The 25,106-nt window shown below is 40.1% G+C and overlaps 1 protein-coding gene across 2 annotated transcripts; it reads right to left on the minus strand.

Annotated features, from left to right (window-relative positions):
- Positions 1-10,377: 10,377 nt before the first annotated feature.
- fgf24 (fibroblast growth factor 24) lies at positions 10,378-24,024 on the minus strand. 2 transcript variants are annotated; one of them, XM_036004556.1, is made up of 5 exons: positions 23,126-24,024; positions 22,915-22,951; positions 17,855-18,023; positions 14,427-14,533; positions 10,378-12,307 (listed from the first exon to the last, which is right to left on the minus strand). In XM_036004556.1, the coding sequence occupies exons 1-5, from the start codon at positions 23,155-23,157 to the stop codon at positions 12,029-12,031; spliced, it is 624 nt and encodes a 207-aa protein (XP_035860449.1). In that variant the 5' UTR covers positions 23,158-24,024; the 3' UTR covers positions 10,378-12,028. The 2 variants fall into 2 exon arrangements, with proteins under 2 accessions (XP_035860449.1, XP_031173090.1); XM_031317230.2 differs by having other exon boundaries at positions 17,846-18,023; positions 23,126-24,016.
- Between the last annotated feature and the right edge of the window lie 1,082 nt (positions 24,025-25,106).

Raw genomic sequence — 25,106 nt, forward strand, 5'->3', positions numbered from 1 at the left:
CTCAGAGAGTCACCGGCGAGCATGCTAGAAAACAAAGGCTGCAGGATACTTTGTGGGGTACACTTAGGACTGGTTCAGTTTACTGTAAACACACTGGCAGGGCCACAGCAGAGGTCACATATGAGTGTTTGTGTGTGGGTGTGGAGCCTTTTGTCACGGTGCTTTCATAGAGTTAAGTTGCAGTCGGTGATGGAGGATGAAAAGATGGGGAAAAGAACTCTTTGAAAATTGAAGAATGTATTATTAATGTGTTAGTGTATACATGTATTATTTAAAGTAATATATAATTTCTGATCTTATTTTTTAGTATTTTGATATTTGAAAGAAATAGTGATATTTCTAGACTATATATATATATAGAAGGACCTAATGTCATTCTTTATTTTTCATCAGGGACAATTTTGTGAATCCAATTCTTTTGTTACTAATTTACAATTTTGTAAAAAAAAAAAAAAAAAATGTTACTAAACTAAACAACATTTTGACAATACGTATGGTCAAACACTTGTTTATGGTATCTCTTTTTTCTGATTCAATCTCATTGAATCTGTTGTGTTTTATCAGATGCTGGCAGACATTTTGACTAGTCATAGTCAGAAAAACACATGTGAAACTAATTCCTTAAAAAAATGCTCAGTTCCCAATAAAGTGTCCCAATAGGCCATGACAGTGAGCCAACATGCACAATACAAGCACCCTGGAACTAGCTCACCTAAATGGAATGTGGTCATTTCAATGTCATCAATTACACCTGTGCTTTTCCTACTATGAAAGTTCAAAATGGCTGCTGTGAATAGGGTCTGTTGCTTCCAGCAGAAACTACAAAGGCTAACTGCTGTGCTCTACCTTTTTACATTGGAAATGTGTCACTGTATACAGGAGCTGTGCACCTACACGTACAGTCAAGACAGAAGACAGAATTCAACATGCAAGTTTTGTGGCATTTGGAAATGTTGTCATAAAACAACAGTTGTAAAACACTTGAAACTGTGTGTAAATATTGGTTTCAGATGTATGGTAGTAGTACAAATAGCAATAGGAGAAAAAACTGTTGTCGGCTATCAGTGACCTATCAGGGGAGGCAGGTTAATTGTTGGCTGACTAGTTAGCCGGTGGTCACCTCAAAGAAGATATATTTGGTGTTTGCCATTTGTCACCTTGATCCTCAGCCGTCGTTCCACAAACACTATGAGGTGCAGACTCTGATGAGGCGGTGTGTGTGTGTGTGGGTGTGTGTGTGTGTGTGTGTGTGTGTGTGTGTGTGTGTGTGTGTGTGTCTGTTTACGCTTGTACCTTTTCCGACACAGAGGTCAACCAGTGAACTAGGTGCTGAGGGAACAATTTTTCACAGGCTTTGATTTGTCTGTGAGTAAGTTGGCAAGTATGCTTTCAAAGTCCAGTAGTCTGCGGTCCCAGCAGACCACCACAAAGGAGCTAATCCCCTCTATCACAGCCAGCGCAAACACATTAGCCACACAACATCAACACTGCAGTCAAGAGCCCCATTGACAAATCCTCCCTGCTTTCTCAATGAAATTCAGGCGAGGAGCCACGATGTTCCTTTCCCAGCAAATCAAGGAGCTCAAATTTTGTAATTCAAGATGCTGTGAAGAATGATTTAAGCTACAGTGTGCAGAAGTTTTATCTTAAACAAACAATAACTGAATAAGATGCTTATATATCATCAGTCAGTGTGTGTTTTTGATGTATAAACTCATCATGTGATTGAACTTAGCTTTCTGCTGGTAGGACAAGACATAAGATCAAAACAGTAAATAAGACATGTTTAAAAAGGTTATTTAAGGTTTTTTTTGTGCCTTGTCACGTTTGCTGTCTGTCTGCTACCTCTGCTGGCCTCACAGTTGCAGGTTTGCACAGCCTAAGATGTTGTTTAAAAGCCGAACTTGACCGAGGAGGAGTTAGCAATACACTTCCTGCTTCAAGGTCAAAAGCCAAGTTTGCGCCTCCATATTTGTCTATGTGTAGTGGTGGAAGAGGAAGGACAGAAAAAGCTGTAAGAAATTGGTTCCTGTAACTTAACTCTTGCCAGCTAAAATTCATCCTACTATTGCAGGTCGAGCCACAGCTCATGCTCACTACAATCATCCTTTTCCTTGTATGACAGTAAACTCTTGGTAGACATTCCCCTCTGGCAGCCAATCACGTTTCAGTACTGCATGCTGTCCTGCCTCTCTCTGTGACTGTGTTGGCACCACACCTAGCAATCAGGCCACTGAAAAGTGTCTGAAAAGAATTAGTGTCGAGCTCCTGAGAGGACGTCATCAGAGGCACAATAGGGAGTAGGCAGCGAGCCCTTGGGCTCCCCGTGGGGGTCGCCGGCTCCCGAGTGAGAGCCCTGTGGACTCCCAGCTGTTCCATGCAACATGCTGAACAGTAGGGGGTCACCCTGTGTTTGTTTAAAACTAACAGGAGTTCCATTAAAGCCCTGACTCCCCTCATTTAGGACTGCCATGGGGACACAAAGGACAGCCCTGGGAAGCGGCACGTTGCAAGGGACACCAATTATTGAGGCGAGGACACAGGCCAGCTTGTTCGTGCTCAGGGACATGTCAACCCGTTGGACGCCCCCCTCCGTCAAACCCATTGACCAAAGCGCACAGAGAGGCATCTTAATTGGTGTTGGGCAAACAGATTTTGTCACAAAGTTGCAAAGGAAGCTAAGTAGCTGAATGTTCACATTGTCCAACCCCTGACCTGAGCTTCAGGGGCTGTTCCGAGACATCATTATGCTCCATTACTTTGAGTAATCGTCTCAGACTCGTCCTATACCGCAGCGGGGAATCCAGGACAGCAATTAAAAGCAATATTCTGGCAATAACAACAGCGTAAATAAAAAGTGAGCCCTTTTCTCTTTGTACAATGATATGATAGTGGCGAGGGGTAAGATTTGGCACAGGAAGTAGCATGGTGGGGTCTTTGACAATGTGGTCTCAGGCTTCTTCTTTGCTCCAACCTATCCCCCCTTCCTCCTCTTCAACTCCATCCCTTCGCTGAATCCCCAGAGCCCCCGCAATTCCCTCGCTCTCTGCCTCTTTCATTCTGTTTTAAAAGGGATTCTGTGAGAGGGAATCACTTGACATCATTAGTTTTTGAGAGCGGCCACCATGGCAGGGTTGCTTGTCTTGGCTCATGAAAACATATGTCAGATTAGCAGCAGAGACCCTGTGTTTCGACCTCAGGTGAAAGGTCTACATGAGTGTGTTTTTTCTTCTTTTGCTCTTATTTCCTACTGTTCTTCCTCCTCTCTGTCTGACCCAGAGACCCCCAAATACTTCTTTGGATTAGTTTTAACCCGACTGAAGGACTAAATCGTCTGAGTTTGGCCTGTGGAATGATACAGTTGTCTCTTCTTTGCCATCTTGCTGTAGGCAGGCCATGCTATGTGTGCTGTTTTCTATCTCTTTGACCTTTGTGCAGACTCGGGGCAAAAATCAAATGAAGGTTCCTGCCAACCTCTTCATGTTTACACCCCCTGTCCTATCCAAGTACCCACTAGAGTACAGTATGCAGCCTATCATATGTTGTTACATACATTGTAATGTGGTATTCATTTTAATATGTAGATTTACAGAGACAAAAAAGGAAGTAAGAAAAAAGCATTTTGACTCTGGTGTGGTCCTCAGTATATCGAGCCTGATCTCTTGTTCGAAATTGAGCACAAAGTCTTAAAATGTAAATACAAACTCCATGCACAAAACCTGAAAGAAAAAAAAGTCGCTCCACTGTGATTACATAGTAGGAAACACACCTGAAAATGAAGTGAAAATAAAACGATTAAATGGTTTGCAAGTTTATTAAATTGTGGTTGGTAAACTGGTTGATATGTTTTACCTCATGCAAAAATAATTTTAACATATTAAACTGTCTCGTAATTTGACTAATATCACATCTCACGTAATAAGTTACAAACGTAATAATAAACATTTCAGGAGATGAAGAGCAGAACATGATCCACCCAAGTTTTAGTATTGTTGCAAAATCCCATTTCTGGTAAAAATGTTTAATGTTTGTTTTATGTCCTGCATATGAGTTTCTGCTCATTTTACAAAATGTCTCGCCTGTCTGTCAAGATTGAAAAACCTGTGTTCCACATTAAAGGTGAGCAATTGTGTTTTGTTTATAATCATCTGAAATACATTAAAAAAAAGCTTGTATTTAAAGAGGGAAGTTGACTATTTACTAGTTTTTTAACATCTTGCTACTTGTGTTCACCGTTGAAATATTTGACTACAAATAAGATGCTTTAAAGGACGTTGTAAATGTAACGATGGTATTAAAGATGTGAATGTATTAACTATAAAGGTGTGCTTAGACCTAACATGAAGCAAATTTTTTGAGGAGCCCGATTACATACAAAGTCAATGCAAAGATGCAAATTCACTACGGTCATCGCAAATTTACGCATTACACATCCACCCAAGTTGAAATGTTTGAACTTGAGGGAAAAATTTGGGCGACACTGTGTCGCGAAAGCCTATCAGCGTAGAGATTCTCCTGACGTCACAGAGAATCAGAAATGGAGGACCATCTAATTTACGCCTCGACTGTGGGCACACAGGGCTCTACGACTCAACGTCAGTACTGTACAGAGACAGAACAACATGGAGAGGGCTTGGAGAAAAGTGAATGAAGGTGACTACATGCTAAGTTCTTAAATATGTATTTTTTACTTCATTCCAGCTATCGGTTGTACTTCACTTCGAACCAAGGTAGCACTAACATCGTAGCGTAACTAATGTATTATTCGAGTTGGAAAATACTCAAATGGCTTTGCGTTTGGTCTGAACACACCTGTACAGAAACCTTGATTCCAGGCAGTTCTTTAATCATGATTTACAGCCCTTTATTAGGAAATGCCTTTTTCTGAGATAGCAGCCTGATTGCACAGCTACGTGTCAGCCACGTTTATTTTGGCTCCTTCTGAAACGTATGTGGCAGTGGTGTAGTCCACGTGATACCAGGTATACGCAGTATACCCACTAAGAAATCTCCATGATTTCCATATACCCACTTAAAAATGTGCAATTATATGCAAACAGCATAGTTTTGTGACAGAACTTTCACTTCAGATATTTGTATTCACAAATACGGGGTCGAGTAATGTGACAGCAAACTAAACTAACACTGCAGAACATGCAGAGACTTTTCTCATCTTTCATCGACCCGTACCTCGCTGAGCGCAGTGCGTAGTGTGTGCATAGCGACCGGGCCCAAATGCTCCGCCTACACTAACACCAGTATCCTCCCTTCACTGCACATTTAAGACTACGTAGCCTATTTTATTTAGTCTTTGTTGCTTTGGGGTCAACTTTTGTGATTAGGCCCTGATGTGAAAGCCTCTTACTGCTTTATAGTCCATTACATTTTTTAATATATTTTGAATGGCATCTGTTTTCCTTCTCATAGGATAAATAAATGTGTGTGGTACAGTATACCCACTACAATATATTAGACTACACCACTGGTATGTGGTTAGAAGCTGTGAATGAATTTGTTTTACATTTTGCTTGTCCTTTTTATACAATTTGGTCTTTTCAAATTTGTGTCTCTTTTAATTTTTTTCTCTTTATTTAGTATTCTATTTGAGCAGTTTTATGTTTTAGTCTTTTGTTTTAATTCCCTCATTGTGGTCGATTTAAAATTTAAAATTGCGTGATTGATCGATTTGGCAGCTCAATGGTATCTACAAATCTACAAATAACCATGTAATCCTCTCCCTCTTTCTTTCATTATTACACACACACACACACACACACACACACACACACACACACACACACACACACACACACACACACACACACACACACACACACACACACTACATCTTGTTGTCACTGTTCATCTGCTTGGTCCCACAAACAAAATCATTAAAAGTCCTGGTTTGAAAAATTCATAACAGCCCTGTGGTTATGATGGTAACCAATCAAAGATCACAGATTTAAGAAAATAAACAAACTAGTACAGTAACAAAGAGGGTGATGCAGTATGAGATGATGGGAAAGATAATGAGAAAGGCGAGGGCATAAAACTATTTATCAACCAATAGAATCATAGCGCACACATAGTGCCATCAGTTTGATGTCAAAAAAAAAAAAACTAAGTTAGAGGCCAAATCAAACTAGGCTCTCCATACATCACTAACACATCTGAGCCAAATAGCATTTGCAAATATTTCTCAGCATTGTTTTATCATATGTGGAGCTCCAGGCAGGTGGATCTTCATAAATAAGGTGCTCAGATATCCGGTAAGTCGCCTCTTGCTAAACTAATGTGATTTGCAAAAACTCCCCAAACCTACTCGCACTTGCTGCTTTGTTTTACGTAAGAGACCCCCTAAATCTGGCACTTATGCAGACTTAAACAAACCGTAAAAAGTACTTTCAAATACATCCTTCGATGAATTTGTCTTCCTATAAATGTAGCATCTCTTCACAAAAAACATTGTTGTGTCCTGATATTTCCATTACTGGAAAAAGGCATCACAACTTAAAAATGTGGCCTTCATAGAATCAAGCAGCTCCTGCCCATTGGTGGGAAAGTGCTGATTAATTGTGTCGTAGCCCTGTGAGAAAGTACGCCCAGCGCAAAGCACTAATTATGGGCCCTGCCTGGCCGAGAGAAAAGGGGGCAAAACTCTCAACAAAGGCCCATCTCATATCTCAAGACAATGAGGAGCCAAAAGAATAGGAGAAAGGAGAAGTTAATGAGCTGTGTCACCTGGCATCTGTTGATGGGACAAGGCCTGACTGGTGTGTCTGTTTGTGTACATGAGAGAGAGAGAGAGAGAGAGAGAGATGACGTTTTTATGTATGTTTACATGAGGTTTCTGTGGTTCATCAGCAAGTTTTTTTTTTTGTCCCCATCTTTGGTGCCATATGTGATCATTGTGTTTAAACACTTAATATTTCAGAAAAAAAGAGAAATTAAACTTTCTGAAAAGTTTCTGCTTGTCTTTTCTTTGTCTGTTCAGCCATAGTGTCTGTGACTGCCCATAATAAACAATTGTCAATGCTATTTGAAATCAAAAGTGCATCACTTTCTGTGCAATTGAGGTGCATCAAATGCATAAGTAGAAAGGTTTTTACATGTGACCAACATTTTTCTCTCTCAATGCTTGTCACTTCTTAGTTGTGAAAGGTTTTCATCTAAAGGTGTTTGCAGAATTAAAAAATGTTCCTTTGCTGTCACTACCATACAGTTGATCCAACAGCTGCTTGTACTTCTGTTACTCCTACTGTAGTTCTGCATTACCAGACCTATCTCCACAGTGCTGCAAAGTATGGTCTGGCCCCTCCACACATACTGTACACTCCTGGATGGGAGAAAGAAACTATCTGAGCTGTTTGCATTTCTTTAAACCAATCACAATCGTCTTGGGCTGCACTAAGCTCCGGTCGCAGCGATGATGGATCTGCAAAATGTTCTAGGGAAGAAAATGTTCACACATTACAGTAACGCTGGGAAATTAGCTGGATACATGGTTAAACGTCATTTGCTCTTACCAGTGTATTGCCGTGTGTACTTCGTCCATAGCAATCCTCACCAATCGGCCCAAAACGTCCTAGTATAGAGAGTACAGAGTGCCATAAACATGTTCTTGGTAAATCTTTACAATCATTCTCCAAAAGAACCAAGCGGGCCTGCCTTGTTGCACGATCCAAATTTTCTTCAAAACTTGCCATTTTCAGCGTGTAGCTTGCTAGCTCGAAGTTTGTTGTTGTTTCCCGAAACACACAGAGTTTTGCAAGGCGAGAGACATCCGGCGGCAGGGATTATCCGGTAAATAAACCGTCTTCCATCCAGACTACTGCCGCTGCCACTAATACCACTGATCTAATGCTGTCAGCTGTCATGCATGTGTGTAATTATGATAGGTAGATCACTGCAGATGCAAATTCCTGGTGAAATTCAAAGATAAATTTTCCAAGGTGAACACTTTCTATTCATGTGATCAGACACATTATAGATTGGGGCTTTAACCACTGGGTCTAAATAAAAACAATATTATCTTTTTTACTATTTCACATTGAGTTGAAATAAGATGGAATAAGGCGGAGACACTAAACCTACTGCCCTTTATTTGGACTCTTTTACATAACTCGCTGACCACATGTTGTTATGAGGAGAACACAGAAGAGGTCTGGCTTTCCAGAAACTGTATGTACAGTAAGCACATTTGTAATCCTGTAAAAACACAACTCAGCCATGTGTTCAAAAATACTTTGTGAAATCCACAAGGGAAACACTCAGTGATTCTCAGTCATAAAAGGCGAGCAGTCGACTGTGGTTTAGCGTTTAGCATGAGTTAGAAGGGCGGTAGCAGCAATCCTGTTTTGACAGTAAATGACGTGCCGTGAAACTACATTTAATGGCACAAGGTATATTATAGCTATAACTCTGTTTTGTTTGGCGTTCGTCTTTTGTTTTTCACTGACCATGAGGGACAATTTCAGTAATATTCAGAGAGACAAAACTTGTTTCATGTCTCAAACAGAACAAATTTCTGTTGACAGGGCTGTTTGTTAAGTGTGTGGTTGCTGATCTCGAGGCCAAAGAACCACTTTTGGTCGTTCCACTGAAATTTGTATAACTTACGCAGAACCACAACGTTTCTCTCTACATTGACACTGCTTTCTGGTCATACTGTATCCATTGTGCAGTTTCAGTGTGCTGAGATTTTCTAATAATAGAATATAAACTACTTGGCAATGAAAGATTCCACCTCCTTTGAAAAGGGGCTGGGCTTTGCAAAAGGGAATTCTATGTTTCATTTTGAAGTTATTGGTCCAGTTCCAAGACCATCTAGCCTCCAATGATCAAAGGTTGAGCCAGAGAAAAGCCTAGCGGGAGGCTTATGCAAAATGTCGTCTCCTTATTGCGAATCGGCCGACACGTTGGAAACCTTCGGCGCTTGTTTAAATGTCAATATACCCCGATGCAGTTTGGCTGTGCTTGGTCAAGTTTGAAGTATGTGGTTAGAAAAAAAAGAAAAGCTTCTTGCTCGCATAAATAGAATTTGGAGGGTTTCGAAAGTCGCATTGATTAAATTCCTCGGCCAAGGCTGATTTGAACTCCCAGTCCTTCACAACACTTAATATCTGTAGACACTGATGCACAATACAACACTTGCAATTGGCAATTCATATGGGAGAAACAGTGCCCTGACAGTATTTATTTATTTTTTAGCAATATTAATAATTTTAAATAGTCACCTTGTTACTAGAACACATGTAATACATATTCTTGTCTGTGATTGCTGCTTGTTGCAGGAAATCGTTTTTTTCCCTCTCAATAATACCATCATTCTTACACAGAGGAGATACTAAGCAGTTGAAAGAGATGACAAGATGAACGGACATAAAACATTGCTTGAAATCCCACCCCGTACTCCCCCCCCCGTACCCCAGACAAGCAGGATTTTCAGCAATGATCCATTATGTTAATGGAGAATTACTGGGTCACACATCAAGCACTATGTTTCCACCTTTAAAAGCAGGCCAGGCGTCCAAAATCCCATGACGGAACGGGGGACTTCTGGGTCTGTTGGAGGTAACTACCGGAGTGGAGGGGGCTGATAGCATCGCTAGGAATTTAAACAAAAGTATTTTTTTCTCCCTCAAAGCCGCCATCTTTCAGTCTGACGGTTACTGTAAACATCATTCCAGCACACTGCATTATAAGACATGCTACTCCACATTCCTTTAGCACTTTTAAAAGATGGAAAAATGTCTAAAATATTGCATGTTTACTGGTCTGGAGAACGGAGCATTTACATCAAAGGAAGTTGTGTTCAAAAGGTTAGCAAAGGTACATCTCCGATCATCTTTTTGAATCTCAACAAATAATATGAATTTTATGTTTTGGGTTGTGTTTTTTTTTTTTGCCACTCACCACAGCTGAGTTGGGTTTATGATGCAACCTTTAATCCAATTCCATTAATACATGTGTATCTTACTTTTTGACACTGAAAAAAAGAACACATACAAAGATAAAACGTGACTTTCTTTGCCAAAAATACTTATTATAATTATGTTATGATATCGATGTTTAAAAAAAGCACCAACCCTGAACTCTTATTGCCCTCCGCAGTGCTATAAAAAGCCTTCAGGGATGTTGCAATAGGCCTTTCTCAATTTAAAAACCAATGACCTTAAAAGCAGTCCTCACACTTTGAGTTTGTATATAAAAATGCATACCTTGGCAGTATGCAGAGAAGGGAATGTACAATCGCTACCTGCAGCATTTCTCTTTTAGGCAGCATAATATTCAACGTGCACATCATAAAATTTCAGTGTTAACCAGGACATAAAGGGGCTTTTACCATTATCTACATGCAATAAAGACATAAAATAGTTTTTTTTTTTTTAAATATAGTCATCATTTTATTAACAGAGGCCAAATAAAACTCATCACATTTTATTTACAAAGGGAGGCAATAAATATCTTAATAATAGTCATAAAATTATTTTTGCTTACATTTGTTTGAAAAAAAAAAATCATAAATGTGTCATGTTGTTAGTAGCAACTCATACAAAAACCTGCCAGCAGACAGGTAAATACATACTACTGGTGAAACGAGGCTGGAGTTTGTCGTCAGTGAGAGAAGGAATGATAGAAGCACAAACTTTTCCCTTTAAGTTACAGACACAAACTCTACCACATGTCGCTGAAAACGTTCCCATAATCCTGGACAAGCTGGTCAACTGGGTTTCTGAGGAGAAGTCTTAAATTGTCCAATGTGGATTAAGGAAGTGATCAGGGGTGGTCAGAGCTACAGTTTCCCTGTCTGTGGATCACAGGTGTGACAAAACAAGCACAGGGATAAGCTTTCCCCAAGACATCCAGCGAGAGTGAAAGGAACGAAGATGAGCTCACAGTCAAAGGATGATTTTGGACGAGAGAGAAAAAAAAACGGCGTCTACTGAAAGATTTTTGAGATTAACTGAACACAGACAGTCATACTAGGTAAAGATAAACAAAAAGAACACGGAGGTAGTGGAAGTCTTCATCACCAGGCCCAAAAATATTAGCTAGCTCACACTCAAAGAATCAAGGCATCTTCTTCTGGAACAACTTAACACACGTGAGGAAGAGCTGTTAAAAAAAGTGAATCCAAGGGGAGACAAGAGGGATTAACATCCGTCTCCCAAATGTGATGAAGTTGGAAGACTTGGTGGAATTATGAATCACATCATATTTTTTGTTTGTATTGTTTTCTTTTTAGGTGTTTAAACAAGACTAAAGCCACGGCTGGTGCCCGACTAGTCAAAGCATGTCGTGTTTTAGCTGAATCACAGGCTGCATGGAAATGTCAAAGAAATCACACACAGCACTCGGAGGGTTCAGCGCATTCCAGGAGCCACGAGTGGAGCTGAGGTTGAGAGACATATGGAAAAAAAAAGAGAGAGAGAAAGAGAGAGCCCTGTAAAATATTGCACTCAAAGCTACAGTTATCCTGGCAGTACAGGGTCACCTGCGACTGCCACTTCTCTCCGTTTCATCTCCATGGTGTCTGATTCCAGTGGAAAGTATGGGATCCGCGTTGTCAGGGGCAACACAAACAAAAACCGACAGGTATTCCAATAAATCTCTAGTTGGCTGATTTTTATAACATTGAGTCAGCTCGTGCTTCAGCCCCCATTGTCAAAAAAAAAAAAAGTACGTCTTCAGCTTGCAGTTCAAACGTAGCTGAGGACGACAGCGACAGGAATTCTCTCAGAGGTCCTTTAGTTTATCCAGTATAAATAACATGACAGACACGTTAGCACAATGACATCAACCCAGAAGAATCCAAGAGTTAGGAAATAGTCAGTCATCCTGAAATACAAAAATAGAACATCTTTGACTTTTTTGTTCTTTTTGTCTGTCTTTCTTTTACAAAAGTGAAGTCTTTAAAGGTGATTTTTTTTTTTTTTTTAAGACAAGAAGCTTGAGTTTTTAAGTTACAGTTTTGTTTCTCCCCCACCCTCCCCCGAGGAAAATTAGTGCTGTCACATTGGTCCCATCAGTTCCTCTTGGGGTTGGGTTTTAATCGCCGAGCCCTTCGTGTCCGCTTAGTGACTGTGGTGAAACGAAACTCCTCCAGCGGGTCCGGCCTGCCCTTCGGCTGGCGCTTCATGAAGTGGACTTCCTGTTGCCTCTGCGTGGTCCGCGAGCCTTTCTTGGGCCGCCCCTTCCTGTTGAAGCCAAGGTACCATCCTTTGTACTTGGCCGACACAAGAGCTGTGTAGTTGTTCTCCAGGAATTCCTCGACAAAGACGCACTCCTGCTTCCTTCCATCGGGCTGAAAGAAGGGAAAAGGGGACATTAATGAAATATTAACATAGAAGCATGAGTTGTTTTTCAACTAACATTCTGGATTTGCATCAGTGTGTTTGGGATCAGCATGGTTGTTCTCTTCTGTTGGTGTTTTGTATTTTCCAGTTTGGTGTAAACTAAAATGGAAGGAGTCTCTTTCTGTCTGTATGTCTTTTCTACGATTTTCTTAACAATCGTTTATCCGATCAACTTCACACTTTGCGGGTGTATTGCTAAGGATCCAAGGAAGTGCAGTGTCCAGTGCGAGATCATGAGATTTACGGGACATATTAGTATTATTATTATTATATTAGTAGTGCGTTATGTACACACTGTGTAATACTAACTGTTACACCGCTGAACGGCATGCTAGGTACAGCTCACTCTTCGTGGCTCTCTACAGTCCAGTACATTCATAAACAGATGAAGAAAGAGAGATGTATTCATCGATGTAACTTTTGGAACGAACGCTTTTGTTTCTATGGTATAGCCTAAAAACCTGGCTATGTGTTGAGAACATGAATTTTTCTTCACTGTGATTATGAGGCAAAGATCTAATTTTCACAAGTTTGCATTTGTTTACACTGTACTGCACTGTTGTAATACAACTACATCCTCTCTAGTTGTGCCTTTTCATTCTTTTTAACGTACCACACATACATTACAGTAGTTGTAATGGTTGTAAAGAAATAGTTTGACATTGTGGGTAATAGGTCTGTTGCCAGGTTAGAGAAACTCCATATCAATTCCATGTCTGAGACGGTTAGCTTAGCCTAGTTTAGCATTAAGACTGCCTGTGTAGTTTCACGGGTAAAAGAGTGCTACCAATGTTCTCATCTAACTCTCAGCAAGAAAGTGAATTTCCCAAAACATCAATTATTGCTTTAAGACATTGAGCTATATATTCATGAAAATGAATAAGATTTGGTTTCATATTTTTTCAAAAACATGCTGGTGTGGAGTCAAAGTGATTTAAATGAACACATGTTAAATACTGATTGAAATCTAGAGAATACTGCTCAGTATATGGTCACAGCATTCTATTTGCAATCAAAACCCTTAAATGTGCGATTCTACAACAGACTTTTTCTTTCGAAGAAAGTAGTTCCACTGAAATCTGTTCACAGGCCTGTGGATTATCCGATGTAACAGAAAAACACAGTGCTGCTGAACTTTGAAAATAGGGTGGTAGTAAATATCTCAATAGGCCCATTAATTCAACTATCTGCATGTCTTCATAGCATAGGGGTCAGAAAATGTTTGGTTTTTTTATTTTTATTTTTTATAATTTGTGTGATAAGGAACTTCAAAAATCTTGATGCCAACACTGGGGAGTTTAATTGAATCTGTCCAAAGCTTCTGTGATTTACAGTACAACTTATTTCTATTATTAAGATAGCTGAAAGCCGCCAGCAATCAATAATTTAAATGTCATTTTATCCGATTGTTAAAATAATCCTTTGGTGGTTTAAAGAGGAAGTCAAAGAACATTTTTTAAACAAATGAGGCCCCAGCAACTAAAACTAAAAAATGCATGTTTCTAACAGATGACCATGATGAGAGAGTGAAAACGTCTGTGAATTTCTGTAGCCCCACAGATGCTGACAGCATGAGTTATTAATGCGACAAAATCACACGTGTGCCTCCACAGTGTACGTTTTCAAATAATAACTTCTTTTCCATATTGCAGCGGTCGTCCGCAGAGTCACATGCAGTCATCCCCCGCCAGTGTGGCCACCTGGTGTGACTAAGTGATATAATTGCAATGGCATTCCTCCTAAGTGACCATTAGTCTCTCAATGCATTGTGGTGATTGCAGTCCGTAATTGACTGATCGAGTGTCAAAGGAGTAGGCAGATTACGTAATGGAAGAAGGGCTGTGAGTTATCAAAGGGGTTTTGTTAGGGTGTACAAAAACAGCAGGAGAAAGCAGATCTCAGGCTGCGTTCAATTGAGCCTGGATTAAGAGCTCCATTTGAAATATTCGTTTTGATATTAGAACGTGCCGATTTAATCTGGTCAGTAAAATCTTGAGCTTCTACTGAAGGATCAGTCGTTTTCCTTTTTTATAATATTCCCAAAATGAAAACCAAAAAGGTACTCACCCTTCCGACTATTTTGCCCTTTTCATTCATGCAAATGTAATGTTCGCTCTCTTTTCCTTTTATTCGAATGTGGCTCCCGAAGGTTTCTGTCTCGACAACAAGAAGAGCTGGAAAAAAAAAGAAAAAGAAGACTCTGTTAAGGGCAAGTATACGTCTTTCCACTCACATACACCCTTAAAGATTCCCATACATTTGAACATATGTTTATGTCACTTATGGTCAATAGTGTCTGGGCTCCTGTACTTTTTTTCAATTCTCAATTCACAAATTTAAGACATAAAAATGATTTTATTTAATTTCCAGTCCTGTAAAGGAACCCTGTAAACTCTACAATCGAGGAGCTAACACAGAGCTTTATTAAGCACTGGGCCTCATAAAGAAAACTTAGATATCTAGCCTACAATGTGCACGAAAGAAATTGTTTACAGTATTTTGGGGTTATTAAGTTGACATTTCATGAATACATTTTTCATCATATATACCACCACACACCAGTCAACCACCATTATTAGTTGTACCAGAGATTACATTCTCTTTAATCAAATCAAGGATTATAGGAAATAATTGATCTTAATAGCTGAAAATCGCAAACCAACAAAATTATGTAAATTTGTGATTTTGGGCTGTATGTGTGTCGGATCAATTTATACTTGACACACACTGCAAACATCGCATGAGCATCATTACTTCTGTGAATGTGGAAAAAATGGGGTTTTTTTGGACAAAGAATTAAAAAAAAGAGATGAATTATGGGTCTCCAGAGCAAATACTTCTTTTAAAAAGGTATATCAAGTGTATAACTTTCTATACACAATGCCATATGTACCAAAGCAACAATGCCACCACCACTTTAGCCTGACACAGCAGTAATCCACTCTCGAGACGCATCCCGGCGGCTCTTTTATCCCCCCACCCCCCCCCTCTCAAATGTTAACCCCTGCGAGGTCACCTTTGTCTCTGCTCGCCCCTCGACCAGCAAAGAGATCTGCCAAACATTTGTGGAGCGGTTATGTGCCCCTCAGGATTAGGTTTCAAGTTCCCTTTAGTCTGTGCTCACTCAATCAAAAAAGTTAAGATGATCCATTTGTTTAACACACAGAGCCATTCAGTAGCGCTCAAGGGAGCAGAGGAAGAATAGGCGAAGGGGATGGGACGGGCTCGAGGGCAGAAGTTACTCCCCTTCTCCTCCTCCCCCTCACCCTAAAATCCAACATCGGGAGGAAAGTGGTAAGAAGGAAACTTGTCTCAAAGGTTAAACTTTAAAGTTAGTCCTTCTCTTGGTTTGAGAGATGTGTGTTTGTATGTCTTATTTGGGAGCTAAAGAATATTTCTGGCTTTTTTTTTTCTTTTTTTATCGCTGGAAAGATCAATCTGGACCTTTTTGGGGTCCTTGAGAAGGAAAATAAATCCTGGTTTGTACATGTAGTGGATGATGTTTAAAAAGATATTTCAGCTCTGCAAGTCAAATCAGGAGTCATTTGACAACGCTTTGGCGTCTAACTCTTTTGCATGGAGACCCAAAATTCAACCTCAGCTATGAAGCCTTAACCCAGAACATCAGATAAAACAATATTTTCCTCCCTACAGTAAGTTATCTTTGTCTGTGACCCCTGATGGCAAAGTAACAAAAATGGAGTAATTATATTTATCGGAACAGCATCCACAAGCAAATATCTTTGAGTCAGTGAGTGGTCACTGTGATGTTGTGTGTATTAACTCTGGATAGTTCTTTGAAAAATTCTCAGGCTCAAGACTCCATTGGTAGCCATAGCTTCCATATAAAAGCGCAAAAATGAAAAATCGGACAGAAATTCTTGAATATCGTATCAGTGTTTTAACATTAAATCCCACTTTCAGTGATTTCTTAACCAGAGCAATGTTTTCTTCCTTGGTGCAATAAACAATAAGGGGCCACAGGCATTTTTTTGACCTCAGCATGGGGTCACCTGTCAGAAAAGCTGAAAACTCCTGGTTTATTTCCCACATTGCAGCATGCATCAGTTTAAAAGCCTTTGCAGTGACCCACCAACAGGCATCATTTATGACAAATTGTTCTGGAAAAGGATTGTTCTAGTCTCTTAAAAGTAATGAATATACTACGCTAATACCTAAGAAGAATTATTACACCCGCACTTTGCCTGCTCTGATACAGGCTTAGCGGACATAAAGCTCTACATCAAAGCAATATATTTCTTCTGTGGTGGTTTGTGGCCCTCTGCAGTCACTGAGAGTGGATCAGAGCAAGGAGAGTATCTTCCTGAGCATTATTAGTGAGTGCAAAGGAGTTCACAGGTGCCAGGTACTGCAGCTGGATGGGGAGGAGGAGGAAGAGGAGGAGGTGGGGGACAGGAGAAGGGGGGGAGGAAGAGGGGCGGAGGGTAGAATAGAATTGGCAAGGCCTCATGGGAAAAATTGGATCTGCTTCCACTCAAGCTCTAACAAGCAGTGAGGAAACTTTGCCTCGGCGCATCTGTGACTGAACACACTCACTCTGAGGCATTCAAGACCAGCAATTTTGGAGCTGTGAGTCAGCTGTTATGAGCAAAATATCTGCAGGAAAGCACAAAACAAGTCCTGTTGCCTTATGTTTGTGCTGCTGCATCAAAGAGCACTTCACTGACCGTCAATTTACTCATCCGCCGCATTTGTTTTGATTCGACATTGTAAACAAGTCCACACAGAAAGCAAAGAGGATAGATTTAAGGTTGATAGGATCCTATATAAATGTAAAGCTAAATCTGTCAAATGCCTTTTGTCATCTTTACATTTTCAAGTACTTTTGCACTGCTGGACTGCTAGGCCATATCCAACATGTATTGTGACAATGACCATTGCAAACCACTCTGTTGTTAGGAAAATGAAAGTACAGTTTGAATTTTGCCCTTTCAAGTTCAAGGAAAATACAGTTTTAAGATTTCCCCAATTTGCATTCCTCAATACAGTCACAATCCCACTACTCGTGAAAAACACCAACATTCTCTGATAAATTAAGAGACAATAAAGTCAAATAAAGCCACATGATTGCATCCTACATGACGTTAAAAGCTCACAACCTAATACTTAAACCAACAGTAAAGAATATTTTGCAGAATGGCAAACAAGTACCACAAAGACTTGCTCTGGATACCCAAATTTTGCAGTAAACATCCATTGAAAGGTCAGCAATTTAATAATGTTTCCAGCCAACCAAACCAGTAGTTGGTGGCTTACAAAAGTCACCATCGAACTTGGCCAAGACAAACACAGAGCATTGGAAACAATCTCCAAGCAATGGGATAGTAAACAGCCAAAGCTGCTGGAGGAGTGATAAAAAACCTCAAGAAGCACCAACATCTGGCTGGTAGGTGGTGATGATTTCTCATCCTGTTAAAACAAACTAGCTAACGTGTCAGGTGAGATGCACAGGAGTTCTCCCATACCATACTTGCCCCCATCATCGCCGTTGGCGTTGACTTTCTTCCCCAAGATCTGGACATGTTTCCCTGTAGTTCTGCTGTAGAGCTGATAGATCCGGACCTGCTTACGGCTCAGGTCGTCCGGGTTCCTTGTGTGGTTCTCAATGTAAAACCTAAAATCGGCAGAGGTCTGCTGGGATTCCTGCACAGAGGTGTGAGACAGGAGGAAACAGATAGAGAGAGAGAGAGAGAGAGAGAGAGAGAGAGACAGAAGATGAAGAAACAAAAAGAGGGAAAGACAGACAGTGAGAGAGCGTCACAGCACAGGTGTTGATAGTAATGTGTGCTGTTGGTTTTATGGGCCTTGTGTCAAAATAATTGTGCTTCAGGGGCTTAAAACTGAGACACCAACTGGGAAATTGTGGCTGCGGCATTTTAGTGTTTTTCTTCTCGCTTTCAACTGGCACAGTTTATATGTATTGCATTTACAAGCTGATAACTATGCTACAAGATGTGGTAATGAAGTCACTGTTTGAGTAAAAAATCCAACAGAACAAGTGCAAAGCCTATAGTGCAACCTTCTGCTGCTTCTTATTGAGACAGCAGTATACTATGTGCCCCCGGCGATATTGAGAAACCTGTACTCCATTTCCACAAGCAAGCAAGCCACTAGCAATTATACACCTGAAGCATCCAGACCTGTTGCACTATCATCAAACAAATATCTGCCTGCAGGCAAAGTAGGGTCCATAAATTAGGAAATGCAGCAGGCGGAAGACAAGATGGCAAGAGGCACCTTAAACCGCAAAAACACTCTTATAGGAGGACTTTCTGATCAAATTTTCCAAATCCACGTTTCAGAATTCACTAGCCGGCTGTTTACGAGTCACCTTAGAACTGACATAAAAAGAGAGGAAATCACAGACTTTGACAGCATGGCAGAAAAGCAACTGTCACCCAACATGTGGAAGAGCGAGAGGAAACGTATACTTTCAGAATCCCTGGAATCTCGCTTCACGCCAAGATCCTATTTCCCCAGCTGCATGGTGTGGTAATTGCACAGTAATGGCTTTTTATGTGGCTGTTCTCAGGTGGCTAATTATATACACATTACATACCCTGAATCCGTGTTATTCTAACTTCAGTAAATTAACGACAAAGAGCAAACATGATCGGAAATTGTGGCCTCAGAAGAACAAATCTTAAACTCAGAGAGGAAAAATGAAAATCTTCTGAAAGTTGGACAGCAAATCTTATCGAGGCGTTAAACATAGACTTGTGAACCAGGTGTCATATAGTTGTGCCCCAATTCAGGCGCCTAATCCTTTATAGAACAATGTCCACGAAGATGGGTCCTTCAGGTTGGACCTACGCCACATCCCAGAAACTAAAACTGATGGTGAGTTTATATGTCAAGACAAGGACTTGGCCCTCAAATGCCCAATAGATTTTAAGATATATAATAAAGTAACATCTCTGGGCCACATTTGGACTTTGGGCTATTGAAATAGAAAGGACTTGTTGGCTCATTATGACATATTCAGTCTAGAAATGTGGACCTCGGAGGATCCAGCCCCTGAACTGGGACACGGCTTCTGTATCTTGACATTTAAGAAACACGCCCATAATGTTACTTTTGGCATCAGGCAGTGTTTCGAAAATGGGAGTCTGGATATCAAAATGCATTACCTACTGATGTAACAAAGTTGTGGTGTTAATGTTGACTTCAAGGCATCAAAACACATGAACTACATATGATGTTGGGGCCGGTATCTCTTGGGAGTAGCAGATTATGCATTTCTCTGATGGATGATTATTTTTTTCTTAAAAGTACCAAAATGAGCTCTGTTGACTACTTTTTAAACCCCTTAGGTTCCAGTCCAGCCACTTTTTCTCAAGAGAGGTGACATTTACTCCATTAAGTATTCCAACATGCAACACAGCCTGCATGAAACAGTTGCTTAGCCATGGCAACAATGCAATACATTGTCCTCTAATAAATGTTTTAACACAGTCAACACAACATTACAACGAAAAATTAATCAAGACCATTAATTTCTGGAGCCTTAAAAATGAAACCCTATCCTATATAGTCAACCAATTCCTTAATTAATTCAACCAGGAACCAAAAGATTTACAGTTTTCTGCATGATAAGCCAATGCAACCTATTCAATTCAAAACAGGGATTTGTCATTTTTAACACACCTGTGTGAGACGCTTAGTACAATACATGTCTGTGTTACCTTCAATAAACACATATGACAAAATGTGTACAAGTACTGTACATTGAAACTTAAAGTTAAATATAAGCTATGTTTGGAGATTGGAGACCAAGTAACTACAACAACAATGGAGCTAATTACTCGCAGAAGCTTTCATATTTGATACTCTTAACAGTTGGTGTCTGGTAGGTGTTCACAAGGGAAACTCTGGAAAATTATTAATTTGAGAGCCGAGCAGTTAGCATTAGCAGCGGCAGGCGCAATGGCTGAACAAACAAAGACAAAAGTGGCACCTACGTGACTTCTCATCCAAGGAAAAAGACCACTCAAATTGACTATCAAGTGATCTCTGCACTTCACAAAATACAAAGTTTGGAACCAAAAATGTTACTAAAAAAAGAAAGAAGCTGGATTACCATTAAATACACGCTGGTTTAAAATTAAACATTCATGCAGCAGCAAAGTGTACATCCAGAACTACACACAAAATGATGCAACCATTTCAAAAGCTAAACACGTCTGTTGTCAGCTTTCTCTCAAAATTAACCTCAAAGCTGACGAGGAAGAAAAGAAAACGAACACACAACAAAACGTGGCCTAACTGGGCTGCTAAGGGATTTATCCCAAATCTCCCCCATCTATAAACAAACATAAAGGTGTGTTTGGTAGACAGTTGCATTTTGCGTCAAGGGAAAGGCAAGCCTAAGCACATGGCTGAGGTGAACACTAGCGACAACAGTTTTTTATCACGCTGTCTCCTTTCTTCAAAGACACAGCATGGAAACGGATATGTTTGGAACTTCAAAAGTCTGGCACTCATCTTCACCCAGGAAGCTTAGTTGTCGCATCCATCTAAGATACACCTTGCTATCTGCTTGACACACACAGACAGGGTCTCACACACACAAACGGGGAAAGACACACTCTCACATGTTGGCAGTGCATTCAAAGTTTGCTTCCAACTGTGGTTGCTTCTGTTGTCTTTCCTCATGAAATCACAACCACATCATGACATGTAAGAGCCATTAGCTGTACGCAGCAGTGCTGAGAAGAAGAATGGGCCAACAACATGGAGAGTTGATGTTAAAGGAGGGCATTAAAGGGCTATTCCTGCATTCTTTTTTTAGTTTGATCATTATCCTGAAAGCACTCAGAGAGCCACAATGCATTCCCTTTATTTGCCTTTACCTTATCTGACTTTTTCCTAAACCAAAGAAAACATCATTAAAACATCAATAAACATAAATCATCATTCCTCAGGGCACCTCATACGTCTGTTGAGACACATTCTGCATGAAGTTCATCCTCTCTTACATGTGAGGAGTGGTCAGTCGACACTATAGCTTTTGTTTGTGCCAGCTCTGTTGGAATAATCAGAGCACATAGACTTATGTAACATTGCAGTTTCTAGTTTTGGGGGTTTCAGGGTTTTATATTTTCTCTCTGAGAAATTCCATTAAAAAAAAAAGTCCTGGATCAGAAAATTTACGTCAGGAGTTCGTCCTGCTATTTTGTCCCTGAGAGCTATACTGGCTCCCCGACCAGGACAAGGTGTTCCTAGCAGCACTAAATGAAAAAAACAAGAGAATTGTGTAACCAATGAAATGTATTTTATATAGTTTACAAACAAACTTTCCCCCCAGCAGGGTTGTATTTGAGCCAAAGGGTCAGATGTTGACTCCCCATCTTGGTATGATTCAGTTTCCTCTGACTTAAATATAAATCTTTTTTGTAATCTGTTAAAGATATAATTACAGATAAAACTACAATCAAAATGTTGCCAATTTATGTGGGAGAAAATGCATTCCAGAAGTAGATGAGAGATAAAAACCTAACCTGCTCTTTTTTTTCTTTTCTTTTCTTTTCTTTTTTTAAATCATTCAATTCTGTTTTAATATTGAAGATCATAGCACTGAGAGATTAATTTAAAACAACAGCACGTGGATAATTAGGATCAAAAACGTCATAGCAATAAAGTGATCAGATAGCTTTACGAGTGGAGGAGCGTGCTCTCCGCATCTTATCTGAATCACAGCGCGCAATTAGGTGAGTGGGTGCCTGCAAATCATTACTGTTCAAAGTGAGACGGGACTAATAAAAACTAAGGCAACAAGCGCCAAACGAGCCCATCTGTTCAAAGAACAACGTTTAACCCCAGGGATCAAAATATTTATTGCACGATTCTGTTGTAAAATACTGAAACTGCTACTTGAGCCCCAGATTAAAAACAACTGGTTTTAAATATTATTATTTTTTGTGTTGCCAGATTGATACTGATTGGACATATTAGATTAGTCGGGGACAGAACAGCTGATACGCATCAGATAAGAGTTTCCCCAAGTGCCGATTTCCCTCTGATATTTCTTTACCACTACAGGGGGTTATAGTCTTTTTGCATTAGTCATTGTATTGGGACTATATAGCGATAACTGCATGTGTATCTCGCGATGGTGCTGCTATAATATCAATGCAAATAACTTTACAGAGCGCCATACTGAGTTTGGTTACTTTTTCATACATTTATGGTACTTGTATCATTGTGTATCACTAAAATATAGTTATAATCTCATATCTCTTCAGTTAATGTATTACCCCCCCCCCCCCCCTTTTTCTTTTTTTTTGCAATATCCTTTTTGATTTTATAATTTATTTTACGCATAGTAAATGCTTTCCTTTTAAACGCGCATGCCGTTTTTTTCTCTCTTCAGGACCGTAATTAATATTAATGAATAGTAATTTAATATACGCTGGTAAATCCTGCGTTTGTAGAATATAAATTTAAAATAATCATCAACATTATTTCTATTAAAAAGAAGCACAGTGACATGCAAACACACACAAAAAGGAGTTGAAAGAGGGAGTAAACATACCTGTAGCTGGAAATAGAGTACCAGAAAATGTAAACACCTATGTGGAGAGAGAAGGGAGGAGGGGAGTGAATCACACAGGCAATTACATGAAGAATAAACGCAGCCTAAACTGGATGAAAGCAATGCGCAAATATGAAGCTTTTAGCGACTTCTATTGGTAAGAATGCATGACCTTCTGTAGAAAATACAAACGGAGATGTGGAACACTTACAGGTATATGAACCTCGAAGGCAGCACAGACATCTTGACTCGCAGAAATACACCTGCTTCCAAAGATTTAGAGCCCCAGGAAAGGTTGGCGATATCGCCCCCCTCTCTATTGCTTTCGCTTCCCTGTACGTCCTTTACGCACACAACTCCGGGGGTAAGTAGGAGATTGAATCCCAATGTAAGGATAGATCACTAGAGAGCAGCAACAGAGTCACGGAGTGCAACATTAGGTGTTTCCTTGTTGGGGGGGGGAGGGGGGGGGGGGATTATCCAGAAGATTATTTTTTAACTCAGTCTCCTCCGCTCCCCGAAATCCCGCAACGTCTCCCTAAATCGGTGCCAAGAGTGGAACGGATTCAGAATTGAACCTCTCCAAAAAAAATCCCCTCGCTCAAAAAATATCCTTTGAGTTTTGCACACCTATAGCCAAGTTTCCCCACAATCCCAATCCTGTTGCTCCAGAGATCACAGGCTCCTCAACGCCGTCCGTACCTGCGGGGGATTTCTACACCTTGCATGGGTCATTTTATTCTACCAAGTGCTGCGGTGGAAAAGGGGAAAGTGGTGAATAATAAAACGCCCGTACACCAACAAAACAGCACGCTAAAAGTGAGCAAACAAACGTATCCAGGCATACAAAAAAAGTTATGTTTAAAAAACAAAACAAAAAAACAAGTAGTGTGGAAATCGCGGCGGCAGCGGCAACAGCAGCAGCGGATCCCTGGAGAGGTTTGGGGTCTGATGATGGCGCAGCAGTGCCTGTCAGTGGTGTTTGTGCGTCTGCGGCTTGAGATTTGGGCACAGAGAGGCTTTTTTGTTGTTGGTGGGTGGAAACATGTCAGCGGTTTGCACCTGATAGGGTAATCTTGGAGAGACCATCAGCTTGGAGAGGGTTTTTTTTCCCCCTCTCGGTGGGCAAAGCGCTGCGCAGAGGAAAACAAGAAGTACATTTACGGTATTTTTTTTAAATTTTTTTTAATTAATAGGCCTACAATATTTTGTAAATTTAGGAAATCATTTAATTGGTATTCGGATATGGAAAAATATAACATGATTTAAAAGAGCTACGTTTAATTCGAAGCGTGGGGTAATATGATTGTTTTTGTGCTTATTTATATGAGTTTTATTAGACCAAGTTTTCATTTAGGCTATCTTAAATTTTACGTCAAACCACATTTTCATTTTCGATTTTCATTACGTTAGGGCCTATACAATAATAGTGCATACGCATTATTGTTATTATTACATTGTTACCGTCAGCGGAAAATAAACAGATTTCCTTTGTGCTACAGAAACTGCTTCTCTCTCGGTTATTCGTGCTTTTTAACCTGCTGCTGGTTTGTGGATTGGCCTCGGCTCTTCCAGACAGCATTCAAATGCAGGTTGTTGTCGACCTCGATTTTTTTCAATAATGTGCTATAACTTATCCCGCATTTAAATGAAAGAGAGGTGTGAATGTGTTTACGAGCTGGCAGCAGTAAAGTGAGCCCACATTCCCTGCTGCCATTAAAAAAAAAAAAAAAAAAACCCTTTGTGGTTCGCCTTTATTGTTCCATTAAAACTGGATCCTCGGCATTCCTGCCCCATTGATATTCAAAATGAATCTAAATGATTACATACAAAACTTCTCATGTTGGAGATTTCAAAGGGCCTCCTGTTGGGAGTTTAGTGGGGAATGAAAAAGAGTGTTTAACTCCAGCTGCTGATCAACATTAGGCAAACAGACCGCAAAATAAACAAAAATCAGTTATTTATCTGGAGAAATATGAATTTATGGCGTTTATTTAAAAGACTGTATCTAAGTGTTTGTGATTTATAATGATGTGTTAAATCATGTGTGTTGTGTGCAAGTACAAATGTGGATAAAGTGGATTGATGTGGGTTTACCCTGTGATGCATGGCTGTCTAAGCTTGATCCTGTCAACCACAGCTCTTTAATAATCCCTGTAACACAACTCATGTATAATGTCATGTAAAGCATG

The sequence above is a fragment of the Sander lucioperca genome, chromosome 1 (genome assembly GCF_008315115.2).
Source record: "Sander lucioperca isolate FBNREF2018 chromosome 1, SLUC_FBN_1.2, whole genome shotgun sequence".
In the NCBI taxonomy this organism is placed as follows: domain Eukaryota; kingdom Metazoa; phylum Chordata; class Actinopteri; order Perciformes; family Percidae; genus Sander; species Sander lucioperca.